Raw genomic sequence first — 24,471 nt, forward strand, 5'->3', positions numbered from 1 at the left:
CATTTTAAAAGACCACTATATGATTTATAGCCAAGAAGTGACACGCATTCTTTTGTTTCCTGATGCTATTTTTTTTTAATAAACAGCAGTGTAGATTAGCCACCTGAGATCTTCAAAGACAGATTTTAATAGTCTAAAGGTGCAATGACATGCTGTACAGCCTGTGGCGACTTGTTAATGTACGTGGCATGCTTTGACATTTAAGTTTTGATTCCAGGAAGGTGTTTTCCCCCAAATAATTATTTGTAACATAACATGTAAAGACAGGAAACATACTAATTTATCCCAAAACCTTAGGATAAACACCTCTGTTTCTGTACAGTAATATGGTATGTGTTGATTGTGCAGTTATTCAAATTAATAGATTGTTTATCTCATGTACAATTTTGAGTGTGATAGAAAATTGAATGAACATGATCGGGCAATATTGAAAATTTGACAATAAAACACAAAGAAAAGGCAAATCGATGCCTGAGCATCATAACCTTTCCCTGCAAGTTTTCTTGACTAGTCTGGATGAGTAACACTAATTAAAAAAACTGATTTATACAGCAAAATCCAAACGTTAGGCACAGCAGAAGGTCAACAGCTTGTCCCTTGAAGTGGATCATCAGCTGCTGTTTGGAAATACTTTAGATTTGTTGCAAGTGATGTCAACCGAGAGCAAATGACATGCAGAGTCCATAGGTCTTTGTGTGAACTGCAAAGCAACACATCTAACTCATTCAGCTACCTGAAGTTACACCACAAACTGTATAATGAATGCGTGCAAGGCCAAGAAAAACAATGCGGTGGTTGCTAAGGTGAATCATCAAACGTGAGCTGAGATGTTCATAAAAGCCTGTACAGCACGTCAGGGTATCGATCCATTTCAGAAATACCAAATGACCACTAACCATTCGCATGTGGCCAGAAATAAATTCTCAGAGAGCAACAAAGGCTTTGAGAAAATGGTCAACTGAATGGATGAAAGATATGTTATCCACTCATGCAGTTATTTTCTTAAAGTGGCTTTAGGGATAGCTCAGTAGGTAAAGTGGTCTCCCCATGATCGGAAGGTCGGCGGTTTGAATCCACTTAACAGCTACCCTGAGGTACCCCTGAGCAAGGTACCGTCCCTACACACTGCTCCCCGGGCGCCTGCTTAGTGGGCTGCCCACTGCTTCACTGAGTGAATGGGTCAAATGCAGAGAAAAACAAGTAATTTCCCCATGGGGATCAATAAAGTATCCATTATTATTATTAGAAGTTTTGCTCACGTCCATCATGCAGGTACACATGAAGGTGAATAAACAGGTTAACTTAGGCCTGACTAACACCTTATTTGTCTTTAAAGATTTATTTCTTAATTTAGCACAAGTAAAGGTGAAGGCGGTTGCCTGTTGATTTCTTGTTACGTTTTGGTGCAATTTTTTTCTTCCAAGATGCATCGGATTTTGTTGCATAAGGATTTAAAAAGCAACGTAGTGTTTACATGACACAATAAAAACACTTTTGTCAGTAGAAATCAGTGAATAACAAATAACCGTGATCTCAATATTGATAAGCTTGCAGTCCGGCTGTCAGGGTGTACATGTTGGAGTGTAAGCAGCAAGCCTGAAGGTAGCAAGCCTACCTTCTTGCCAGTAAAGGTTTCAGAAGACAGTATTTTCAGACTGTGTGCAGTTTGCACACTACCAGTACAGGTTAATAGTTTAGCGTACTTGAAATATGCTTGGTGTTTTTGCACCTTTCACTTGTGGTTAAAAAAACAACAGAAAAACCCTGCTAGCATGGGTTGGACGTCTTGTAGGGGAAGGAAATTGACTTTTTCTTTGCTGGTTTGGTTTTTGTTTTCTTTTTCAGACAGGTTACCTGAAACCAGGGTTTTTGTTGTTAATGTTGCGTTTTTTGTGTGTTTTAAAAAAAAAAATATATATATATGCACTTGTCAGCCACAACATTAAAACCACCAACAGATGAAGTGAATACATTTTTTTTCTTGTGAAACACTGCGCCCTGGCATTCATGTGGATACTACTTTTGATCCGTACCACCCACCTAAAGTCAGGTTTTAACAGCACTGTTTAATCCTGACTTTAGACTTGGTTTAATCCCAGCCAAGGTGTCAGATCTCTCTTCCAATGGATCAAACCTCCACAGAATGCACCAGAAAAAAGAGTTGCATCCAACCTCCAACCACCATGCCCATATGGGTTAGAGTTGCTCTGTGAGGGGGGATCCTCTGAAAGCAACTTTTTTTTCTGTTTGGATGCAAATCACCTAAACCACTAAAAAGGCACATGGTTTTAACGTTGTGGCTGATTTGTGTACACGCCTTTACTGAGGGTTTTATTAGGGTATTTATAGTCATATCAATTCACAGCTGTTATGGAAAAGTTTTACTTGATTCAGTGTGTTTTTCTTCCAATAATAAAATTTCTGTGAGTGGGAAAGAAGGTTTTTTTTTTTAAATGTTATTCATATGAGGGGGCCACATGTTCAGTTTTGATGTTGATGGGTAGAGTTGTTTCCACAGCTCTGTTTCCCCACCGACCTTGCCAAATGTCATCAGCAATGCCGTTTTTGAATGCCTAATGTAGATGTCAACATTAAGCTGTAAGCAGATGTGAAGTTGTGAATTGTAGCTTCTTTTTTTTTCGTTTAAAGACTTTCCATAAGAAGACATACAGACCTAAAACTTCGTGTTGACAGAACAGGATCAATTCCAACTGTGTGTCCGAACATCAGCTCAGCGTGTTGAAATGGAAAGTATGCTATCGATCTGTGTGCATTAGAGCTCTACTGTAACACGAGCAGTGAGTGGCAGAACAAAAGAGGCACTGTGTGTGTCACACAAGAGGAGACGTGAAGTACAAAGAAGGCCGCTAACTTCAGGCTGTCTGTTGGCATTTCATTGTTTACCATCTTGAGTCTGACCGGTATATAACGTATATTTGTGTTTCGTGGAGGAAATTTAGTCGCTCACGTGCATCTGGATCTGATTTCGAATGGTTTGAACTTTAATTGCCTTGGAGAGAGAAAAGTTATTCAGGTGGGTGGTATCAAAATGCTTCAAAAAGTATGACATGATATGGGCTGACTTAAGAAAATACAGAAGAAAGCCAAAAAAAGACTGCTGTGATAAAGGTCAGGCAGCGCAGTTTACATCCTGAAAATCACATTAACAAACACCCCCTGCACGTTCACAGTTCGAAAAAGCTGCTCACCTAAATTCATTGCAACTTAAATGTTATTCACAGCATCAGTTATATTCTTTCGAAATGTTATCCCAAAGCGCATTTGTTGTTGGTGTCAAAGTCACCATTGCAGCCTGCTTGTCTAACAGCATACTGAAACCACGTGCCCATATGGATAAGAGCTACAGAAAACAGTCTCGCTGTAACTGATGCTCCTGTGATCTGAGCTGTCACAAAGTTTACGTTTGACTTTTTGGTGATCTCCTTTAACATAATGCAGACACAAAACAGCTTCATTCACCTGGTTTCAATTAGTTAAAAATCTACAGTATTTAAAAAACAAACACCCAGTTTCTCATAGTCACTTGCCTCCAAAAACAATGGATCAACCCTGAAAGGTTGTTGATGTAGCACTTTTCTCCTTGTGAGAGTAACACTGACCGTTGACCACTGCTTATTCGAATGAGACCATATCAACCAAATAACTGATGGGTCGACTCTTGAGACTGCAATTTCCAACAGTTTAGACACTTTGTACACTGTAAATGTCTACAAATCACTGGATATTGTGTATTTTGGGACATGGCTGTAATCTCCATGAGCTGGTCTCACTCATAACTGGATTGTCTCATAAGGCTGGGAGCCATACATCCTGTGTTGATATTTCTCCTCTTGCAACTCTCCTAGGACCAGAACACCATTATTCCTTTGTGCCACGCAGTACAGTATATCACATGCTGCACATTTCTGCTAGAGGAAACACAGTGTTGTGTTGTTGCATATGGCAATATGATAAATAGGCCCATGCTTTAGACTATGAGGATAGAAGGTCCTCATAGTCTGAGCACAAGTGATTGGATTATATTGTAAACAAAGTGGGCTATACATTGTGTGATATAAATATTTTAATCCTAATCCTGAGACCGAAGGATTTAGGTTCTCTAGTACTTCCACCTCTGAGATCACGATCTTTAGCTGGAAAAGGGGAGTGCTCAATCCGGGTCAGGGAGGGAGGAGTTGCTTCTGCAAGTGGGGGAGTTTAAGTGTCTTGAGTGAGAGGAGTGGACAAATGGATTGGTGGTCTGTTGTGGTAAATAGAGAGCTGAGTGTGAAGGCAAAGTTATTTATTTACTAGTCAATCTACAGGCGTAACATCGCCTATGTCCACGAGCTCTGGGTACAGACTAAAAAATGAGATTTCGGATACAAGCGTTAAAAATGAGGTTCCTCCAAAGGATAGCTGGGCACTCCCTTAGAGGCATTCGGGTGGGTCTCAACGCAGAAACACTACACCTTCACACTAAAAGTAGCCAGCTGAGGTAGTTCATTTTTCTGGCTAGGGTGCCTGCTTGATGCCTCCTAGGTGAGGGGTTTTAAAGGCTTTCCTACTGGGAGTAGGCCTAGGGCAGACCCTGGACACACTGGAGAGATTATATCTCTCGGCTGATTTGGCCTCGGTGTCCCCACAGATGATGGAGGAGGACGAGGTAGGTCTGAACATCTTTGCCTAAACTGCTGCTTCCATGACCCAAACTCAGATAAACGATAGAAAAATGAATGTATGGCAAACAAATTGAGGATAAAGACCAATATTCCTGGTTTAACTGAACAGTCTAGCACAGCACAGAGGCGATTTTTCAAAATGAATAAACTATAGGGTGTGAAAGACAAAAAAGGCAGCAGTGCATTGGATGTGAAGACAAAGATCTGTGACCACATCTGAGAAGACAGAAAAACAGTCAGTGTCAGGGCCTTTGCAGTAACTGCACTGTTCAACTGTACCTACACACGATGACAGGAAACGTGGCGGTGACAAGGAAAACCCTGAGATGCCACATGGAGGGGTAAAAATAGGCCACTTGGCACGAGAGACGGTAAAAGAGGGGGAGGAGAAGAATCAGAAAGAGAGGAAAATTGGTGCACATTCTTCTTGTAGGGACTTTCTTCTGCAAGCCCGAGATAAGAAACTTAACTGTTGGCAAGTTGTTAGATCAATCTCATTTTTTGCTTGTTCCTTTTCAGAGAGAGAGAGGCAGAAAGAAAAAAAAGATTTTGTTTCCTCTAGTTAAACAACAAAGGAACATTGAGCAGTGCTCTGTTCTGACTTTACAGTCTACACCTCCTACACCTTCACTGTTCGAAAAGCTGCCCACTTAGACACATTACAGCCTCAAATATGTCATACATCTCACTTCTTAACAGTGTCAGTAATAGTCCTGCTAAATATTGACACAGGGAAAACCCACATTTCATGTTGGGTTCAACACTGCTTTTCACACTCAGGTCGATGACAGGGTTAGTCTGCAGTGATTCAATTGACACAAACATAGTTGCACACTGTACTAGAGCTTGACACTGGAAGAAAATAGCGTTGCTTTGTGAATTTAAAGATCCTTTAAGGGTAAAGTGACTATAAAGTGTACGATTTTACAAGAGTTTTTAATAAGGTCACCCAACAGCCACTTTCATTGTCTTGAATCGGCCCATTCAGAACTCTGCTCTATTATACGGTGCCGGCGACTTACAGATACACACAAGGTTGTCCTTTGGCTTCGGAGCAACGAACTCCTCAGGTTATGCTGGTACTGCGATCAGGCCACGCTTGTAAACGAGCCCTTGGCATAACATTTACATAGTCACTTTCAATGCAGAGGGTTGAAATTGCACAAGGGGATAATTCAGCTAAAACCCTGTCCTCCTAAACCTAAACTGCCCAAACCTAGCTGAGTAGTTTTTAGTGTTTAGTTAGAAATAGATGCAAAGTGGGAAAATAAAGCAAATCACTGAGTAAAAATAAAGTGAGCCTTTTGGGTGACTCTAACATCCTAGTGCAGATTTTTATCACTCTTTAAAAGAGGACCCTTATCTCCCAGTGTCTAATATTTCCACTCCAAGGACACCTTGTGTTTATCTGTTCAGCATCTGACAGAGCAGCAGTATTTGACGGCATGGGATAAGAACCAATGATTTTATAAAATCAACTTAGCAAGCACAGCAGTCCTTTAAAATGTGTTACATTAAATAGTAGATTGGAGATGACATTTGCTTCAGATAAACAACAGCTAAACTACTCGTAGGGGTAAATTTCCATAGGTATACGGGCAGACTGAGGGACAGACACGAAAACTGGAAAAAATGTGTTCAAATTGAGTCATCTGCGCACAGTTCATCTGCAACCTTTGACCAGCAGACGTTGCCAAGTGCAGGTGTGTCTACATTTCTACGAGTGGTCGCAGTGTGTACATGTGTCAGCTGAGCCTGTTCTCACTAGGCCGCTGTCTCTGATCGAAGTCGTAGGACCCGGTCATTCAGAGTCCGCTCTTGGCCTAGAGGAATGAAAAAGGATATCTCCTCGTGGCTGCTCCTCCTCTGCATATCTGCTCATTCATCTGGACTGTTCATTAAAGGGTAATTACCTGTAATTAGTGAATTATGTCGCTTTAATGAAGATGTTGAAAGCTGCTGGTGCCAGAAGGGTTGGCCTTAATTCTGAGTGATGTTCAAGATTAGCAGCAGACAGGAATTCAATAGCAGCACAGAGATTAATGAAATGCTAGCATGTTCTTGCCTGTGCCATAGGTGGCTTGTATTATGTTTATATTTCACATTAATTTTCAATTCCAGTGGCATCCACACCTGGCTCTAGAGGGCAAGTACATGTTGCAGACTAATAGGAACAACGATGATGAAGCTGTGTATCTAAGTACGTCTGTGTGTGGTGTCTATGAGAGCAACTGTAATGCTTTGCTCTAATGTGTGCTGTGCTGAGTGTATGTGTGTGTCTGTGTGTGTGTGTGTGTGTGTGTGTGTGTGTGTGTGTGTGTGTGTGTGTGTGTGTGTGTTCCCTGGCGGCGTGGTGAGTGTTTAATCTGGCCCGGTGGCGTGCCGTTGGCCCGGCTAATCACAGTGTGTCTGTAGGAGTGCGCTGAGCCAGGGGAGCACGCCGTCGCTAACAGCGCCTGACAGACTCATTAGAGAGACCTGGCACTGAGCTCGCAAGGCGCACGCACTCACACACACACACACACACACACACACACACACACACACACACACATTGAAACACTTTGAAACACACACAGTGGGAAAGGCACTCAGGCTCAACTGCACACACATCAGGCTAAATTCACACACTTACACACTTCTTTTTCTTTCTTTCTTTTTTTTTGATGTTCTTACGCTCTCATTCATATAATTATCCATAGACAAGTGTGTGCTGTCTTTCTTTCACACACACACACACACACACACACACACACACACACACACGTTCTCAGTGCTCCACGTGTGAGACAAGGCAGGCAGTGACCCCTCGCAGTTGCAGCCCAAACACAAGCAAGAGCTGAGAGGGCATCTGGGAAAAGAGGAGGGAGGGGGAAATGGAGGGTGGGAAAAAAGCGAGAGGAGGCGGAGTAGCCGAGTGAAGAGCAGATAAGGGAAGGGTTGGATGCAGCAGCGTTTTCTGTCATTCATGAGGTTTAGAAAGGCAAGTAACATTTTCAGAGGCTAATTATCTGCAATCAGATTACGTGCATCAAGTGAAAAGAATTTAGCGCTGTGTGAATATAGGCCACATTTATAGCTACTGTAGATCTCAGAAGGGTTAGATGTCTCGCCTCTCTTCTCTTCAGAGTGGGAAAGTTAAAGTAAAAAACATTAATTTTAAGACAGTGGGCAGAATGACATTTGGGGAAGTTTGACAAACTGCTTTGAAAAAAAATTACTCAAGACTTCCTTCCCTTGCGCGCACAGCGAGGTTAATTGTAGCTCAGCTGCAGCAGAGCCAAGTGGAAACATTAGGTTGAATAACAGGTGAATGCAAAACAGGTCAATACGTGGTTGAGTGTGGGCCTGCCAGCTGTTCCCTCCCTCCGCTCTGCCACCGCACATAGCGACACACATGCATTAACATGTTCATGGTTTGCGCATAAGAAACGATAGGGAGAAAAGACAAAAATGTAAACAAGCAACAAAAAAAAAGTCATCGATGTTTCTGTATTTATCTTTCAAATGAAATCAAGTGAAGCAATTGGAGTAAAGTAAATAATACAAATGCAGAGTCGCTGCATTAAAAATAAAACTGGGATTTTTCTTATTAACAAATAACAAAAGCAGACTAAACCCAACATGAATTCATTCTTCCAAGTCTTTGCTCAAAGTCAAATACAACTACGTCATCTCTGAGACTTGAAGTCCAAGCTACTGTGCGTGTGTGCCATCATTTTCCACTGGTGGACCATTAGATAAATGCCGCTTTATTCCAGTGTTCGCTCTCTTCCTCTCCACTAAGTTCAGAAACCAAAAGTTGCTCCACATCGAATAAAACCGCGCAGTACGACCCCGACTTCCCCTTCAGTAAAAACAGGGATATAAAGCATAATGTAAACACATTAATGAACTGTGAAAAATGTGCTTACATTTGGAGAAATGCTAAATCATACTTTTGACACCTGATAACTCTCTGAGAGGAATGTCCTTCACGAAAGCAGACCCTAGTGTGTAACAAAAAAATAGCTGTTATCCTTCACTTTCATACACTGACATCCTTGTCTGGATTTTTAATCTGGCCTAGTAACAGACACGAGTTTTGCTGACAGTCTTGTTTCACCTAAAAGCCAAATAAAACTGTCTTTAATTTTCTCTACCACTCTACCGTATAACAGAGCAAATCTTCTCTCTCTCTCTCACACGCGCATGCTCACACACACACACACACACACACTCGCAACACACACACACACACACACACACACACACACACACACACACACACACAGAGTCTTCCTCAAGCACAAGGCTATGACATTGAGGGAATGTGATGTGATGTATTGTAGTGAATAATGTATTCTGCAAGGATTGTACAGAGCGCGTGGAGCAGATGGCAGCAGGTTGATCTCGATGTGTGTGTGAGTGTGTTTAATGATGGCAGCGTGTACATGTGTGATGTGTGTGTGTGTATGTGCGCACGTGTGTGTGTGTGCTCAAACAGAATGGGGGAGGAGGAAAAGGGCGGTAGGGAGGGAGAGTGGGGGTTGTTGCATATGTGTGTCTATGTGAGCCTCCTTTGTGAGATAAAACATGCAAATGGTGGATTATTTTAATGCAGTTTTTTTCTAGAGCCCTGAGCCTTAATCCCTAAAGCAGTTGAAATGAAAATTGTATATGTTTTCTTTCAAACTCTCTCGCTCCCTCCTACGGAGCCCCCCAGGGGACATGGGAGAAAAAAAAAATTACGGAGGAAAAAAAAAAATTAGGGAGGAAAAAAAAAAATTAAGACGGACTTTTGCGAGCGCTCGCAAAAGTATTGCGAGATCTCGCAAAAGTATTGCGAGATCTCGCAATAAGTATTGCGAGCGCTCGCAAAAGTATTGCGAGATCTCGCAAAAGTTTTAGCCGCATTCTTCGGAGGCCGCCAGCTCGAAGCCGACCGGGAGGTCGAGGCACGATGTGCCGGGAAAGCGGTGTTCCTCCCGGCTGTAGTAGGTCTTGACTTCCCATTAGCTTCGAGCTAGTGGCCGCCAGCTCGAAGCCGACCGGGAGGTCGAGGCACGATGTGCCGGGAAAGCGGTGTTCCTCCCGGCTGTAGTAGGTCTCGACCTCCCGTTAGCTTCGAGCTAGTGGGTGTCAGATCTCCAAAAACGTCGGAGCTCTTTTGCAAATATGTGATGTCTTGTAAACCGAGCAGGTATCTGACGTTTACACAACTGCATTCACGCCTCAAAATATCTTAAAAGTGTATTTTGTGACCCAGAAAGAGTAATATTACAACTAAGTAGCTGCCGCCATTGTTGGAGTTTTGCAAGATCTCGCAATACTTTTGCGAGCGCTCGCAAAAGTCCGTCTTAATTTTTTTTTTCTCCCTAATTTTTTTTTTTTCCTCCCTAATTTTTTTTTTTTCCTCCCTAATTTTTTTTTCTCCCATGTCCCCTGGGGGGCTCCGTACCCTCCTTTTTTTTTGGTGTTTTTTTTTTTTTTTTTATACATTTTTTTAATTCCCTGATAGGAATTTACAACTACCAGCTGTCTAGGAACAGGATCCTTTGCGCATTAATTTCTCTGACGTAGTTACAGCCAGAGACTTACAGCTGGAGAGCATGGAATTGACTAAAGCTAGTCAGGCCTGACCTGATCTGTTATATAGTGGAAATAACATGGGTGTGATTTTTCTCCGATCGTGCGGTGATAAAAATGTTGAATGCAATAATAGAGCATAACACGGTTTGTCACTCCACGTGAACAGATATAAAGCATGTGCTTTTATAAACACTTGCTAACACTTACATATACGTACGCCATTGCAACTGGTGTTTTAGATGGTGTCTGCTAGCCTGCTTTTCTGATATGTCGCTGCTAACAGCTAACATGCTTTTTTTTAGCATCACCCACACCACAGATGCAAAAACAGAGAAAAAGCCACGAACCTGGTTGTTGCAATTTCTCTGAAAATGTTTTTATCAATTAATCATTGCTATCCAGGGGAAGAGTTTTGCTGAAATATCAAAGCTGAATCAGAGCATACGAGACAGCAAGCAGAAAACAGCTTGACATTCTTGGCTCTTTAATTGCGGGGACAGTGAGCATAATTGAGTAAATGTATTTAAGTATTTGAGTGAGCTGATTCTGGCTCTCTGGGATGGTTGATATTGTACTTAGGAAGAATGTTGCCCAAGGCAATTCATTAGTGGTAAATAATTGAGAGGCTCGGATAGTGCTAAGGTGAAATGCCTGTTATTATTTCATGGAGTTTGTGTTCTTAGGGCTCTTCAGTTTAAGACTATTAAAAATGCACAAGCCTTCCCACAAATTACTCACTCGAAAGATTCACAATGGGTGCTAATGACTAACCATCCATCTTCCATTGTTTTCAAGCTCTGCGGAGCTGTGTCGCCGCATCATTATCAATTCTATTTCTGCTTTTGCTAAAGTTCTTTCATTTCTTAGACGCTGTTTTGTTACTCTTGTGCTTTTCACTCATTTAGTTTCAGGTAATTAAGGCACATCAACTGCAGCAGGATGCATGCAGAGACATTTTGTCTCTATCCCTAAATGGTAGCATCCTATAACCAATCAATAGATGGATGAAATTGAGCCATATGAACAGGCTATACACAGTTTAGGCAACTGCAGATTTGGAAAATAAACAAAATTGGCACAATTTCAGTGTTTCAGTGCATCTGCACCTATCTTTAGATGTGGTCGTGTGAATTTCACCTGTGCTCGTAGGAACTTGGTGTTCAGCTAAGTTTTTCTTTGCTGAAAGTTTTTCTGAAATGTTCCTTTGAAGCCGGCTGTTTTTTGGTTTTTTTTTTTTTTTTACCCCTCTGTGTTATTTGCGTCTGTGCATACTTGAGAACCCATGGACTCTTATCTGGTAAAAATTGTCACCTTTGCGTGTTGGTTTTCTGGTGATGCAACTTAAAGGCCACTGAGGTTTTATTTAACATATTATACACCCACACATCACCACGTGACAACCAAGAAATGGTTGAGAATCTGAAGGCCTAATCAGTTATTCACAGAAGTCTGAGCTCTTTGCAGTAAGAGAATGATATGTATAGCCTTTGGTTTGTGGTCTGGACACGAAATACAATTGTCCCTTAATAAATCGGCTGTTTTATCTATTTGTATTTTATAGTGTTTAGCAAGTTGGTAAAACCTGTGGTTGAATGTTTCTTTTAGCTATATGAGCAGCGTAACTTTTTATGGGTTATGAATGAAGAAATAAATGCTCTTGACACGCTGGTAGATACGTTCACAGCCAGGCGAGGATGAATCCTCATAATACCAGATATATGTGAGTCCCAACGCTGCTAAATTTCTCCACTTTTTTTTAAAATTTCACATTATTTTGCATGTCAAAGTGGACCTGTTGCTTCACTTGCTGCCTCCATTCTGCTGTTGGTGTCCCTTCACCTATAGTATAGTACAGTACAAGTATGATCAAATGTAGGAATTTTAACAGCGACTTTTTGCCATATATTTTTATGCCTCTGATTTCTGATGCATAACGAGTCTTGCATCTTCCCAGTTCTTGATTGCATTAGCTGAGGCCATATTTCTAATGTAAATTACATTAGCTCACGTTCACAGTTGTTCATAACCCAGTTACAGCTGTGAGCTGTGTGCACTGTATGTGAAGAGAGTGTAAACTGCGCTCTTGCCACATTCCTTTGGTGCACCAAAACTTGTCTCGCTGCCAGCTTTCACTCCTCACTGTCTTGCCGGGGTTTTTGTGTACATGCTTGTCAGCGTGTGAAAGAGAGCAGGGAGGTTGGCATGGGGAGGAGGCGTGTTCGAGGTGGAGGGTATGTCAGCTCATTAACCTCCATTCTTCCCGTAGCACAGCGCTGCATGTCACTGTGTAATTCTCATGTCGTTACTCCTCCCCCTCCACGCGTGCGCGGCGTACTAGAGGAAGAGCAGGGCAACCGGAGAAAGGGAGAAGGAGAGAAAGGTTCGCGACAGAGGGCGGGAGGGCTTGACATGTTCCCTTTACAAATGCCCTGCTTGTACCTTGCAATCTAAAGCCCTGTCGTCTCCTTTCCTTCTCTGCTTTTGTCTTCTCTTTCTCTTCTTTTTTTCCTGTTCGCTGTCTCTCTCTTTCTCTCGCTCTCTCTAACCACAGGCCCGGTACAGTGTGGGTGAGCGAGGGGTTAGGCTCCACACTGCCCCCTCTCCGGCCATCAATCCATCTAGGAAAAGACTACCCACTGCTGTGGTGAGATAGCCAAGCCCCCTTATTTTTTCCCTAGCCGGTTGATTTGGAAAAGTGTACCTCAAGGTTCTATCCTGGGCCCTGGTCAGTTCTGGAGGCTTTATGCTGAGATGAAATTGCTCTCCGTATTTATGTCGAGCTCCCTATGAGAACCTTCACATATATATTTTATACACAAATGTGTGAACACATATGTATCATTTATAGTGTCTCTATTCAAAGGCAACCATTTTACTGGAATCTATAAATCATGTCAGGAGTTTCTTAATTACGGTATGTGTGAAAACATGAAGAAGGTGCGAAATACGCCTCGGTAGTTGTTATGATCAAGTCACATGGTGATGTGTTATGTTATGATCAGGTCGCATCCAGAGAGACACATTAACTCTAAATAAAGTGCCTTTGACATGTTTAGAGTTTAACTTTACTTTTTATTTAAAGATCTCATGAGGCTCTTTATAACAAAAGCTGTCTTTTTGACAGAATATACCAAAGTTCTTTCTAACAGACCTTGTTTTTTTAATGCATAGCTTCATTTCATATGAAATGTTATCTGTTTACTTAACTCTGAGCTAATAAGTTGTTAGATATTGTTGCTGATAATCAATATTACTTCCCTATCTAGTCAAGTCAACGTGCTGTGTGTTAACCTGTCTATGTTGCATTGCTTGTGCTATTCTAAAAGGTTGCTTGAAAGCGAACACAACACCACCTTATTGTCAGGTGTTCTCTTTGTTTATTTGTTTTTTGTGCTAAATGTTTAAATCTGTGGCAACCACCATGAAAATAGATTGGTGCCTTTCCTACGCTCGTAATGATTTATTTTAGTCACTGACTGAACAGTCAAACTTTAGACTTTTTTTTTCTCCCTTTGCTCTTTATACTTCATTCTATGCAGAGGCAAGAGAACAGTAGATCGCAATGAGATAACCAATTATATGCTAGAGGAAACCAGACTTTTTTTTTTCCTGCAGCAGTTATCTGATGTTGTGGTGAGCAGAAGCAAAGGGCTGGGGTAATGTGACATTCACTCTGCCCTTTATCTTCTCTCATCACTGTTTACCCCAGTCAGTTAAAAGTGGCTTGTGCTCTGCATCCTCTCCTGCTGCCAGAGAAACCTCACTGACAAAGACTCACCTAGTGACATGCACATACTGTACGGACACGCATACTGTGCACACACATGCACAAACGTGCAAATACACATTCACACCACCACAGACAGCGAATGTCAGGTAGTCTGGTGGGATAACTACTTTCCTCTCGTTGTTAAGTATAGCAGTACAGTACTACAGCACCTGCTAGCTGCTAGTTGCATGTGATGCTGTTGTGCTTGATGCTAGGAAGGTGTTTCCCAGGACTGGTTAGCCGACAGGCCGTTGAAGGCTACCACAGTAAGCTGAGGGAGGCCGTGTGGGTGGCACCTTGGTCTGACATTTGAATTCTTCTGTTATACCTCTGCACATGCGCTTGCACGTGGCTCATTTCATGGCTGTGACCTCTTTTGCACTCTGATACATATACTGAACAGACAGACAGATACTAATCAAGGTTCATACAAGGGGTGGAAATCATTGAAAAGGATAAATGTTTAACGTATTGCTTTAAGGTTATTTTTCTCAAAACTGGTTGGAACTGCAGTTGAACTGCTTGCATAAGAAATCTATAAATACTAACCGCGTACTTTTCTAGATAGACAAATCATATAAATAACTTGTGAGAGCCTAAATAATTTTGTCTTTCAGCTAAAATGAAGACTGCTGGAGTTGGAACTGCCACTCCGAGTCTGAGCATGTTGTTACAGGTTGATCTGCCGGTCTTTTTCATGTTTACCCTCTGATGGAGCATTTAGTGGGACATGACAACGTGCTTGAAGTCGAAAAACAACTACTACACATCATGGTTGAAATAACGACCACATCTTTTAGTAGCTCCTGTAAAGTCTGCAAAAAAAAAATTCTTTTGTTTGTTTGTTTTTTTACAGGAGAGACCGCTAGCTTCTTCAGCAACTGAAAAGGATAGCAAGCATTAGTTAGCCAGGTAGTTGACTTGCTAACTGCTTGACTTGTTGTACACTCGTCGTCCCCCATAATACAGTTGTGGTTTACATACACTCATGATCAGGATGAACGTCCTGGTAATTTTTGGGTTTTAATGAGTTCTTGATGATTTCTAACTGTTCCTTTGATTGTACAGTACAGAATAATTGTGGACAGTATACATCTTTATTGACTATAAATTAGATTTTTTTTCTCAACCACAGAGGGTTAATGTATACATATAGCCCCCATACTATACGGCTAATTTTCCCAAGGCCCCAACCTCAACCCTGTTGAAGATTTGTAGACTGGGTCTGTGACAGGAAACCAACTAATTTAAATGAACTCTGCCAAGAAGAGCGGTCAAATTTCCAGTTGGAATTATGACAGAAGCTTGTTGATGTATACCAAAAGCATACGGTCGAGGTACAACTTGCTAAGGGACATTTGACCAAATATTAGTAGGGGTGTATATATGTATGTGAGCCTGCATGTATACTTGTAGAATTAAGAGAAAATCTAAAATGAGTTTGAACTTGTGCATGTCATTAAAGATGTGTACTGTACAATAATACCATTCTAGAAAAAGAAGAGTTCAAAGACATCATTCAAAGCCCAAAATTGCCATGACACTCATGCTCACAATGAGTGTATGCAAACCACAACGGTGCACAAACAAACCATACGTTGACCATGACGTTGACACAGTACAAACTTGCTTCCTCGAACAAGGTGGTCCTTTGAGCGAATGCTTGCGGGTTTGTTTATAAAGAAAATCAGTTGGCTTTTGAGCTACAAACTTGCACCAAAGGACATAGTAAACAATAATACTCATGTAGACTGGGAAGTGAATTGATGCTGAGTAAGTACTAAGACTCAGAAAGTGCCTGGACAGTTGATTAAAAGAAGGATGGATCCATGCTTTCATGATCACACCAAATTCTGTGCCAACCACCGCTGGAGGCAACAAACCAGGCAATATTTGTCTACTCTTCTATTGTCAAATGGTCCGTGCAAATTGTAGCTACAGTTTCCTATTCTTAGGTGACCGTGTGGTCTTCTGCTGCTGTAGGCCATCTGCTTCAAAGTTGAGTATGTTTCTGAAATAATCAGACCATGTTCAAAGTCACTTAAATCACCTTTCATCCCAATTCTGATGCTCAGTTTGAACTTCAGCTGGTCATTTTGACCACATCTACATGTCTAAATGCTTTGAGTTGCTGCCGTGTGATCGGCTGATAGGATATTTGTGTTAATGAGCAGTTGAACAGATGTAGTGGGTGAGTGTATGTAGCAACATTATCTCTATTTTGTTCTTCCTTGACTCCTGGAGGAATGATTTTCTCTGAAAGAAAGCACCACAGATGAGAGGCGTGAGAGAGAATAAGCAAAAAACCAAAACAATAAGAAAAATGTTTTTCTGAGAACTGACGCATTCTCAGATAAGCGTGAACTAAAATGAGATTTTCCACTTAAAAGCAGTGACACACTCATGATGGATACCTTTTGGCCACGACGGATCATTGCATAGGTTTAAATCTCGCTAATTCTGTGACACAGAAACTCTGCGGCTGGTGCACAGAAAGAGAGAGACGCAGAGGCTGGGGTGTTAGCACGAACGTATGGTAACGTAGGATATACCGAAGAGAAAGCTGAATCATGGTTAACCTCATTTCCCATACAGTAAGAATGAGTTAGCCTTCTCTAACAGTAAGCATAAGCTGAATAGCTGAATGTACGTAACATTTACCTATTTCTTTTTCTAACCTTAAAAAAACTACTTTATAGTTTTGCTAACCCTACGAAACATTACAAAAAGCATTGGCAATGACCCTAATGAGGTAACCAGATAAATTAAGCTTCCTGTATGTATAAAATGAGCAAAACATCTTAAAAATAGGAAATTCCCCAGTGCTTATGCTTAGCTCAGTGGAAATGCAAGCACGAGGTACTGTAAGCTTCTATTTGACACAGCACGGTTATCTTATGTTTGGTTTTGCCTTGTGTACCTGCATTTGGAACAAAAAAAAAAGATCTTATCTGACTTTTGAAAACAGAAAACAGGAAAAAAGAAGCAAAACATAAAATTTCATTATATTCTCAAAATCTGTCAACCTGATATTTCCATTAGAAGGTGTGAACTACATTATCATCGCCGTTGAGATTTTTATCGTGCCGTAAACTCACCAAGTCACAGTGAACCCAAGTTCAGGGTGGAAACAAAGCCTTATTTAGCATCAACCGACCTGTCTCCCCACCCACCTCCACCCCCACCCTACCCCACCCTCCCCACTCCCCCCACACCCCTTCCTCCCCGCGCAGTCTCAATCTCCCTTCCCACCTCTCACCACCTTTGCTGCTAACTGTTATTTCTGTTTTGTGGTTGCTCCAGTACAACTGCAGAGTAGATGAATGGGAGCTTTGTGTGTGTCTGTGTGTGCGTGTGTGTGTGTGTGTGTGTTTGTACGTGTGTGAGTGTTTAAGTTGCTTCTGGTGGGAAGGGTTCATTGTGTTTCACTAGCACGTGTTGTTTTGACTAGTTATGAGTTGATGGATTGCTTAATCAGTAACAATAAAGCCAAATATTTCTTAAACGGCAGCCGTGGGAGAGGTAAGCAAACATGTCTTGTGATGCTTCTGAAACTCTCCTTTGAGGAATGCAACACTAGAACAATTCGTGCTCTCCAGTCCTGTAAACAAATACTATGTAAGATGGCACCAAGCCAGATATAACTCCCAAAAAAATTCCATCAAAATCAGCTGAGATATACAAGAAGCTGCTCCGTGTGTTGTGTCAATATCTGACCATGCTCTGTGTGCTCCACTGACCAGAGCACAGTGTGTTCAGATAAACATAGCCTGAGCTTTGCATATGAAAATGAACCATGCAGGTGATAAAGGTGAGGGTACATAAGATGCGCGGCGTTGTGGATGTGACCCTAGTGGTGCTGCAGCTCACTCTGCACATGCACGTGTGGGTGTAGTGTGTTTAGTGTGTGTGTCTGTGTGCGCAGGATCAAACTCTCACACCCAGGAAGAGGCCCTGTTTCCCTTATCTAACGACAACAGAGCATGTGTCGCCATGGCCACAGGCTGTGCTTTTTATGGGCTTTGTGTGTCTTTGTGTGTATGTGTGTGTGTGTGTGTGCCATGTTCATTGTTTGCCTATGTTCATTGTTTGCTTGGGGCGTGGCGCAACACCAGAATTGTTACTATAGTGTCTTTTCTCTTCGCTGTTTCTCTCTCCTCCTCCTATGTAACTCTGAAAATCTACCGCACTTTCTTTCTTTCTTTCTTTCTTTCTTTCTGTCTTTCCTCTGCATCTGTTTCCCTCTACTTTTTTAGTCTTTCTGTCTGTCATCCTTTGTGGCTTTGAACCAGCACTGACAAGTCGGGCAACATCAAATCCAGAGCCACATTGTCTCAGGTTCAGGTTCCTACGGCTTAATTGAACAGAGGACTGGTGAGAGAGAGGGAGAGAGAGAGAGAGAGAGGAAGAGAGAGAGAGGGGGAGAGGGATGTAAAAAAGAAATAAAGAGAAGAGGGGGAAGATGAGGAAGAAGGGTGCTCAAACAGGCATACATATTGCATGAGCCCTCACCACCACCACCACCACCACCACCACACCCCTTTCTTCACAGAATAGCTGTGTACTGTTCTGGGCTTATTAATTCCACTCGGTGAGAGAATTATTTTTAGAGACTTGGTGTACTGGCAAAGGCTTTTAAAGTCACAAATATTACATATTCTGCTTATAGATTCTCTTTTATTAACTGAAAAAGTAAAAAAAAAAAAGTTGTTTCGGGTTGTTCTTTAACATGATAATGTATGGGGGGAGGGGGGGGTTTCTATACAGTTTTTCCTTTCTGAATGCTTTTACATACATTACAAAGGTCTGTAGGGTGTTGATTGCATAAACGTGCAAAGTTGCCGCCGATATCTGATTGTATCTGCGGCCACTGGCGTTGTGCTGTGATATTTAATAAGGTGGTAAACCCCAGTGGGCGTAATGTTCTATGATAATGCAGTTCTCCTGTCATAATGAAAGAAATAATAGGGAAATCTCTCATGTTTGTCTATACTGTATAATTGGTTTGTTCTTATCTATACTTATACATATTTTAACAACATTAAAACTTTACAGCTGACATAGATCGTTCTAATGTTGTAAATCTATAAGTTTATTAAGTTTTGAGCAGTTTATTCTGTACCCATGGTTAGTAATGTATAATTTGATATAATGCATTGCATATGAAAGCTTAGTATGTCAGCTGAATGAGACATTTTCCCTTTAAAGTGTAGCTGGAAAAAGAGACAAGTAGCATAAAATTCCTCAAACTAATTATATCCCAGTATTTATTTATTTATTTATATTCTTGTGACTGACCGGTGACACATGACCTATATATGTTGCTCATTTCTACTATGTGGGCTAAATGTTTAGTACTAAATAAAAGTTACATGCCAGATGTGACGGGGGTTTCCTACTCTTTTTGACAAATGTACTGCCTCACACCATTTTCTGGAAGTGTCATTAACTTTCACTGGGAAGCCAGTTCAGATAATGCCATATGCTATTTAGCATATCCATGACATCACTGCACCGTATTTGCATTCTAGCTAGTTCAGCCAGCTGTTTGCGTCTCTCCTACTCTCTGTGCTGACATATACTGTATTTTCATACAGGCAAATTTCCAATAAAGCTCTTCTCATTTACATATTTCTGCTTATGAGACAATGGAACAAGTGTGAAATAATGACAGGAAGGTGACCAATTAAGACTCCCTCGTTAACAGGCAGCCGATTCCAAGATGCACTTCTGCACTGCTGAAATCCTGAGTTTTATAACCTTGACATCCTCTGACAAAAATTACCATACACTTATGTTACAGATAATGCCAATTTGGATATATTTACATGCAAAGTGATCACTTGAAAGGAAGTAAAATGGCTCAGCTGCGGTGCGGACGGTTGAATGTGCTACTGCCACTCAGCGAGCGCAAAGAGTTGTGCCTGCGGCAGAAAAGCAAGAGCTCGTGCTCATGGGGCAGCCCTGCAGCCCAGTAGTAACATAAATGTACTTATGTACTTTTCACAATTCCTGCAGCCCATAGAGACAGGCTTGTAATAAAATGCTTAATGAACCGAACTTGAAATAAACGCAGCCGCTAATATTAGCAAGCATGTGATTGTGTATTTGACATAATTACGTCCAGTTGTGTAAATTCAGCCAAATTGTTGTGATGCTTTGTAGCTTTTGACATTTTTCATTACTACAAGGTGATTTGTCTCTCTAATCACTGAGCAGTTTGGGCGTTACACAGACACCCAGAGCAGTTGAACTCCACCCCACCCTCTTCACAAACAGATGTTTCCTAGAAGTCTCGTGTTGTCCGTCAATCAAACGCGATCCTCGGCGGACTCTGTAATTCTGCCTCCAATTCCGTCATCAGCTGTCTCAAAAATATAAGATAAAAGATCCCAGCATTGTATTGCCCCATTACCACTGTGTAAATATTACATGTTTTCCCTGGATATGCTAGTTAGCATTACTTCCACCTTGTGGCTTCATTATTTTTGAAACGCTCGATGACTGCACGGCATGACCTAGTTCTGGGACTCTGTCTCTCCGTCTCTCTCTGTCACTGTCTTTACTTTCTCACTTCTCTACCTAATTTACTCATTCTGTGTGTCTCTCTTTTTTTATGCCCTCTCTACAGCTCCACCTCATTTTCTTTTCACACTGAACCTGTCTACCTCCTTTTTTTTGTCATTTATTCATTGTCTTTCTCCATTTACTGCCTCAGCATTGCCTTCATCCTTTCAGGCTGCCTCTGTTCTGCCTCTGTGTTACTCATCCTCCTTCTCTCCCATGTATGCATTCTTTATTTCTCAATTTGTCTCTCTTCCACAGCCTATTATTATTTTTCTCTGTTCTCACCCCCTCTCCTTCCCCCCTCTCTCGCTCTCTCTACCCCTCCCTTCTTCTCCATGTTTTTATTCCTCTCTACCAGCACCACGTGTGCCACGGAGGGAAACATCGCGAGCAGTGGTCCCTGCTGAACAATTACCATGCAAAGCAATCCAAATAGAGATGTTTGCCGAAAACAACATGTGTGTAATTACTGCTTAATGAGGCCCTTGTCTCAGGCAGAATGCCCAATTAGACTGCCGATGAGAAAGTGATGCCAAGGCCCGGTGAAGAAAGAGAGAAAAGATGGGGCAAAGAGGAGTAGGCAGGGAGACAGAGAAGTGGAAGTAAGGAGGTTGCAACATGGAGAAAAGGGTGTCGAGGATGAGAAACACGGGGGGAAAATGGAGCAAGGGGAACATGAGAAACTGTGAAAAAAGGAAGGATGTGGAAAGAAAGATGGAGAGACTGAGGGGAAAGGGGAAAGATGAAGAGAAAGGGGAATGAGAGAATTTCTGCGGTGTATATGTGGAGTAATGGCAGAGTTGATAGCATTGAGCCGAGGATAAATTGGCATATTAAGTGGGAGAGTGAGGAACTGCTAAGGAGAGCTATCAAAAGGAGCAAGAGGAAAGAGCTTTACATTGCAGTCTGTGGGCAGCCATGTTGAAGCACAAAATGGTTGACCTTTCTGGGCAGTTTGAGCCTTTTTTTGGTGAATATTGCATTATAGATGTAATTGGTGGAAATAAACATTATCTCACTTCATTTGTTCCTTCAGAGCAGGGCAGAAACAAACGCCGTCGAGGATTCGCTCTCGAAGAATTCACGTGGCAGAGTTAGCTGTAATGAGAGCCGTGGCGGCGTTCGCGGGGTTGAAAATGCCATTGTTCGCAGTCGCTTTTTATCCGAGAGAATCTTATTCTGAAGAAGCTCTCGGAATGGCTTTATGTCACCAGTGATATCAAAGTGGATTTCAATGGAATGAAATTGCTCAGTTAGGCGATGACAAGAGGCTTTCATGTGCGGAGTGAAGAGTTTATTGCAGCTATGTCACCAAGGTCAACATTAGTTTGGCCCTCTCAGCGAGCGGCAGTCACTTCCCGCCGCAGTTCGGTCAGATGATAGACACCGGCATGCTTGATTAAGCAAATTAGCAGCTTTAGCATGTGGCATTGAACAATTATCAGTTTAATGTGAAGATGAGATGTCAGGGTTTTTATTTTCCAGCTGCTGGTGCAGTGATGTTGGATTAATCATGTCAGGTGTGAACGAGGCTTAAATGCACCTCTTGTGTCAGTTTCATGTTTTCGTATGAATTTAATCATTAGAATAACCAAGTGAATCCTCGCCTGGGTTTCCACAGTACAGCCAAGCATTGCCCCGAGGCAGGAACTCATTCCCCCGTCCTTTCTCCTACAATAATGTACAGTAATTTCTCTTTCTCACCACTCACACGTTCATTTGCTTCGACTTTTTCCTGTCTACAAGCGCAGATATTAGATTTCCCCCTCAGGAATTCTGCCCATTTCCGTCCATTAGTCTACTTATTTGGTCACTGTTTTTGAGCAGGTATATGTTATGATCCATTTGCGTCCACTCATATCCAGTGCGTGTCTATTTTTCAAGGCTTTGGCCGCTTTCGTTGCCGACACAAAGCAGACCACCCGAAATGAAAAGGGCCTCCCATATCTTCACATCTGAGGAATTTGACATGGAGCGCTGTGTAGTTTGATCGTGTTTTTTCTCCTGTCTGTTCCCGAGTCAACTGCGCAGTCATATTGCAAAGAACGGCCTCCATCAACAAACCAAAAAAAGGGAGCTTTATTTGGCACATTGAGTTTCTACGTGTACGTGTGTTCACGTGCAACACTACCCGCTCCAGTCAAGGTTTTTTCTATTTGCCGCAAGTGCGCGGTGACAAACCTTGATGCCTTTGGAAGCCAAGAGCATTTCACAACGATGCTCTCCTTAACGTGGTCACAGCTTTTCAGTCACCTTGGCAGCACACAGGTTCCGTTACCGAGCCGTTTGTGGCGGCTGAATCTTATTTCCGCTTGAGCTAAAAACAGAATCCGTCTGTGGTTTTTTTCTTTATTCGTAGCGCACTCATAGTTGATCTCGATGGGGAATTTAGCTCAGTAACATGCTAGACATGAAGGCTAGCATGTTGCATGAAACTCTGAAATGGTGACCCAGTGTTGCTTCCCAGCATCCCCGTGGGTCAAAAGTAATTTGTTGTTATGTGAGTCCTAACCCCATGACAAGCAATGTTTTGGCACCTGCAGCAAGCGATCCTTCATTGCCTGATTAGCTCAAATCTAAAGACGCAGCATGCCCTCATTGTGCTACACACACACACCAACACACATGTGCAAGCCTCTAAGCCACGCACACTTTACTACAGTAAGCACTCACAGATTCACCCGCACTCATTCTCTTTCTCGCACACACACAGCACAGCCCAGAGGGAAAAGCCCATCTCTCATCACTTTGCTCATGTAGCCTAATTACCGGCCCGCTGACGAAACAGTAATTACCCATGCTGCCATGCCACCACGAGGTTTAACCAAAGTGACAAAGTCATTAGTCTCACACTTCAGGCCACCCATAAAGAGCTTTTCCTCTTTAGTACCTCTTTCACAGACCCACCACCCTTTTTTAAAAAAAAAAAAACAACCTCTTCTTGCATACAATGTTTATTTCTTTTTTTCTTTTTTCTGTTCACAGTTTGATGGTGACAACATGTACATGAATGACAATAACCAAGAGTTTCGGTCACCAAACCAGGTAAGATCGCCCACGTCTTTTCCTGTAAGCCCTGCAGACTTAAATAAATAAATGTCTGAGTAAGCTGATGTCACCCTTTAACAAGAAGAGTTTATGGATTGTTATGTTTGGGTGTAGACTGGAAAATGTGAAATGTACACATTTCTCAGTGAAGAAAAGTGGAAAATGGACAAACAAACCATGTGGTTAGCATGAGAGGAAAACACAAGTCAAAAGTGATGTGTCGCCTTTTTACCGCCACTGTTGTGGGCACATTTCCAAGTTATGCTCTTGTCTCTGTGGAAATTCTGAACATTAATAAAAAATGACTATGTCCACCAGTTTCTTTCTCATAGGCCTGCATCAGAAATGTTTCCATCATTTGATGTGACAGTCAGTGTGTTTCACAAGGTTTCAGATCAGATTTAAATATTAAATATATGATTGGAAGGTTTGATTCTTAATAACTTAAAAGTTACATTTTTTTTTATATCTATTTAACATCAGATGGATTAATCCATAAGCCCTCACAGTTTCGGCAACATGTCAGCCCACTGAACCAGACAAAGCAGCAGTAATAGTTTACAATAACAAGCTAGTTGGATCTCTGGTCCCACTCTGGAGCATCATGGTCCCAGTCGCACATAGACTCAGTGAATAAGACAGGATCGGTGCTGAGTGCTCCCAGCTGGTAGATGGGAACACATGGCTGGACATATGGCAGAATTCAGAGCTCCAGGATTTGTTGATCCAGCAGCAAGGTCTTCATGTCCTGACAAAACACGATGAGGTGGAAGCTCCACATCAATTAGCGCTTTTCCAAATAAGTCAGGCCAAGGACAGCAGGATCCATACACA

At 41.9% G+C, this 24,471-nt stretch overlaps 1 protein-coding gene across 5 annotated transcripts in view; it reads left to right on the forward strand.

Moving 5' to 3' along the window:
* LOC146684150 (TOX high mobility group box family member 2-like) overlaps positions 1-24,471 on the forward strand; it is an 83,359-nt gene that overhangs the window by 16,855 nt on the left and 42,033 nt on the right. For 2 of the 5 annotated variants that reach the window (XM_085443958.1, XM_085443959.1), the window contains exons 2-3: positions 12,805-12,897; positions 23,575-23,634. In XM_085443958.1, coding sequence (XP_085300084.1) covers positions 12,805-12,897; positions 23,575-23,634 — 153 coding nt within the window. Of the gene's footprint in view, positions 1-6,437; positions 6,588-12,804; positions 12,898-23,574; positions 23,635-24,471 lie in introns of those variants that run through there. The other 3 variants (XM_085443960.1, XM_085443962.1, XM_085443961.1) reach the window with 2 other exon arrangements.

Source organism: Copadichromis virginalis, linkage group LG20, assembly GCF_057382275.1.
Source record: "Copadichromis virginalis isolate Kocher_CV1m ecotype Utaka linkage group LG20, C_Virginalis_male_GT1.1, whole genome shotgun sequence".
In the NCBI taxonomy this organism is placed as follows: domain Eukaryota; kingdom Metazoa; phylum Chordata; class Actinopteri; order Cichliformes; family Cichlidae; genus Copadichromis; species Copadichromis virginalis.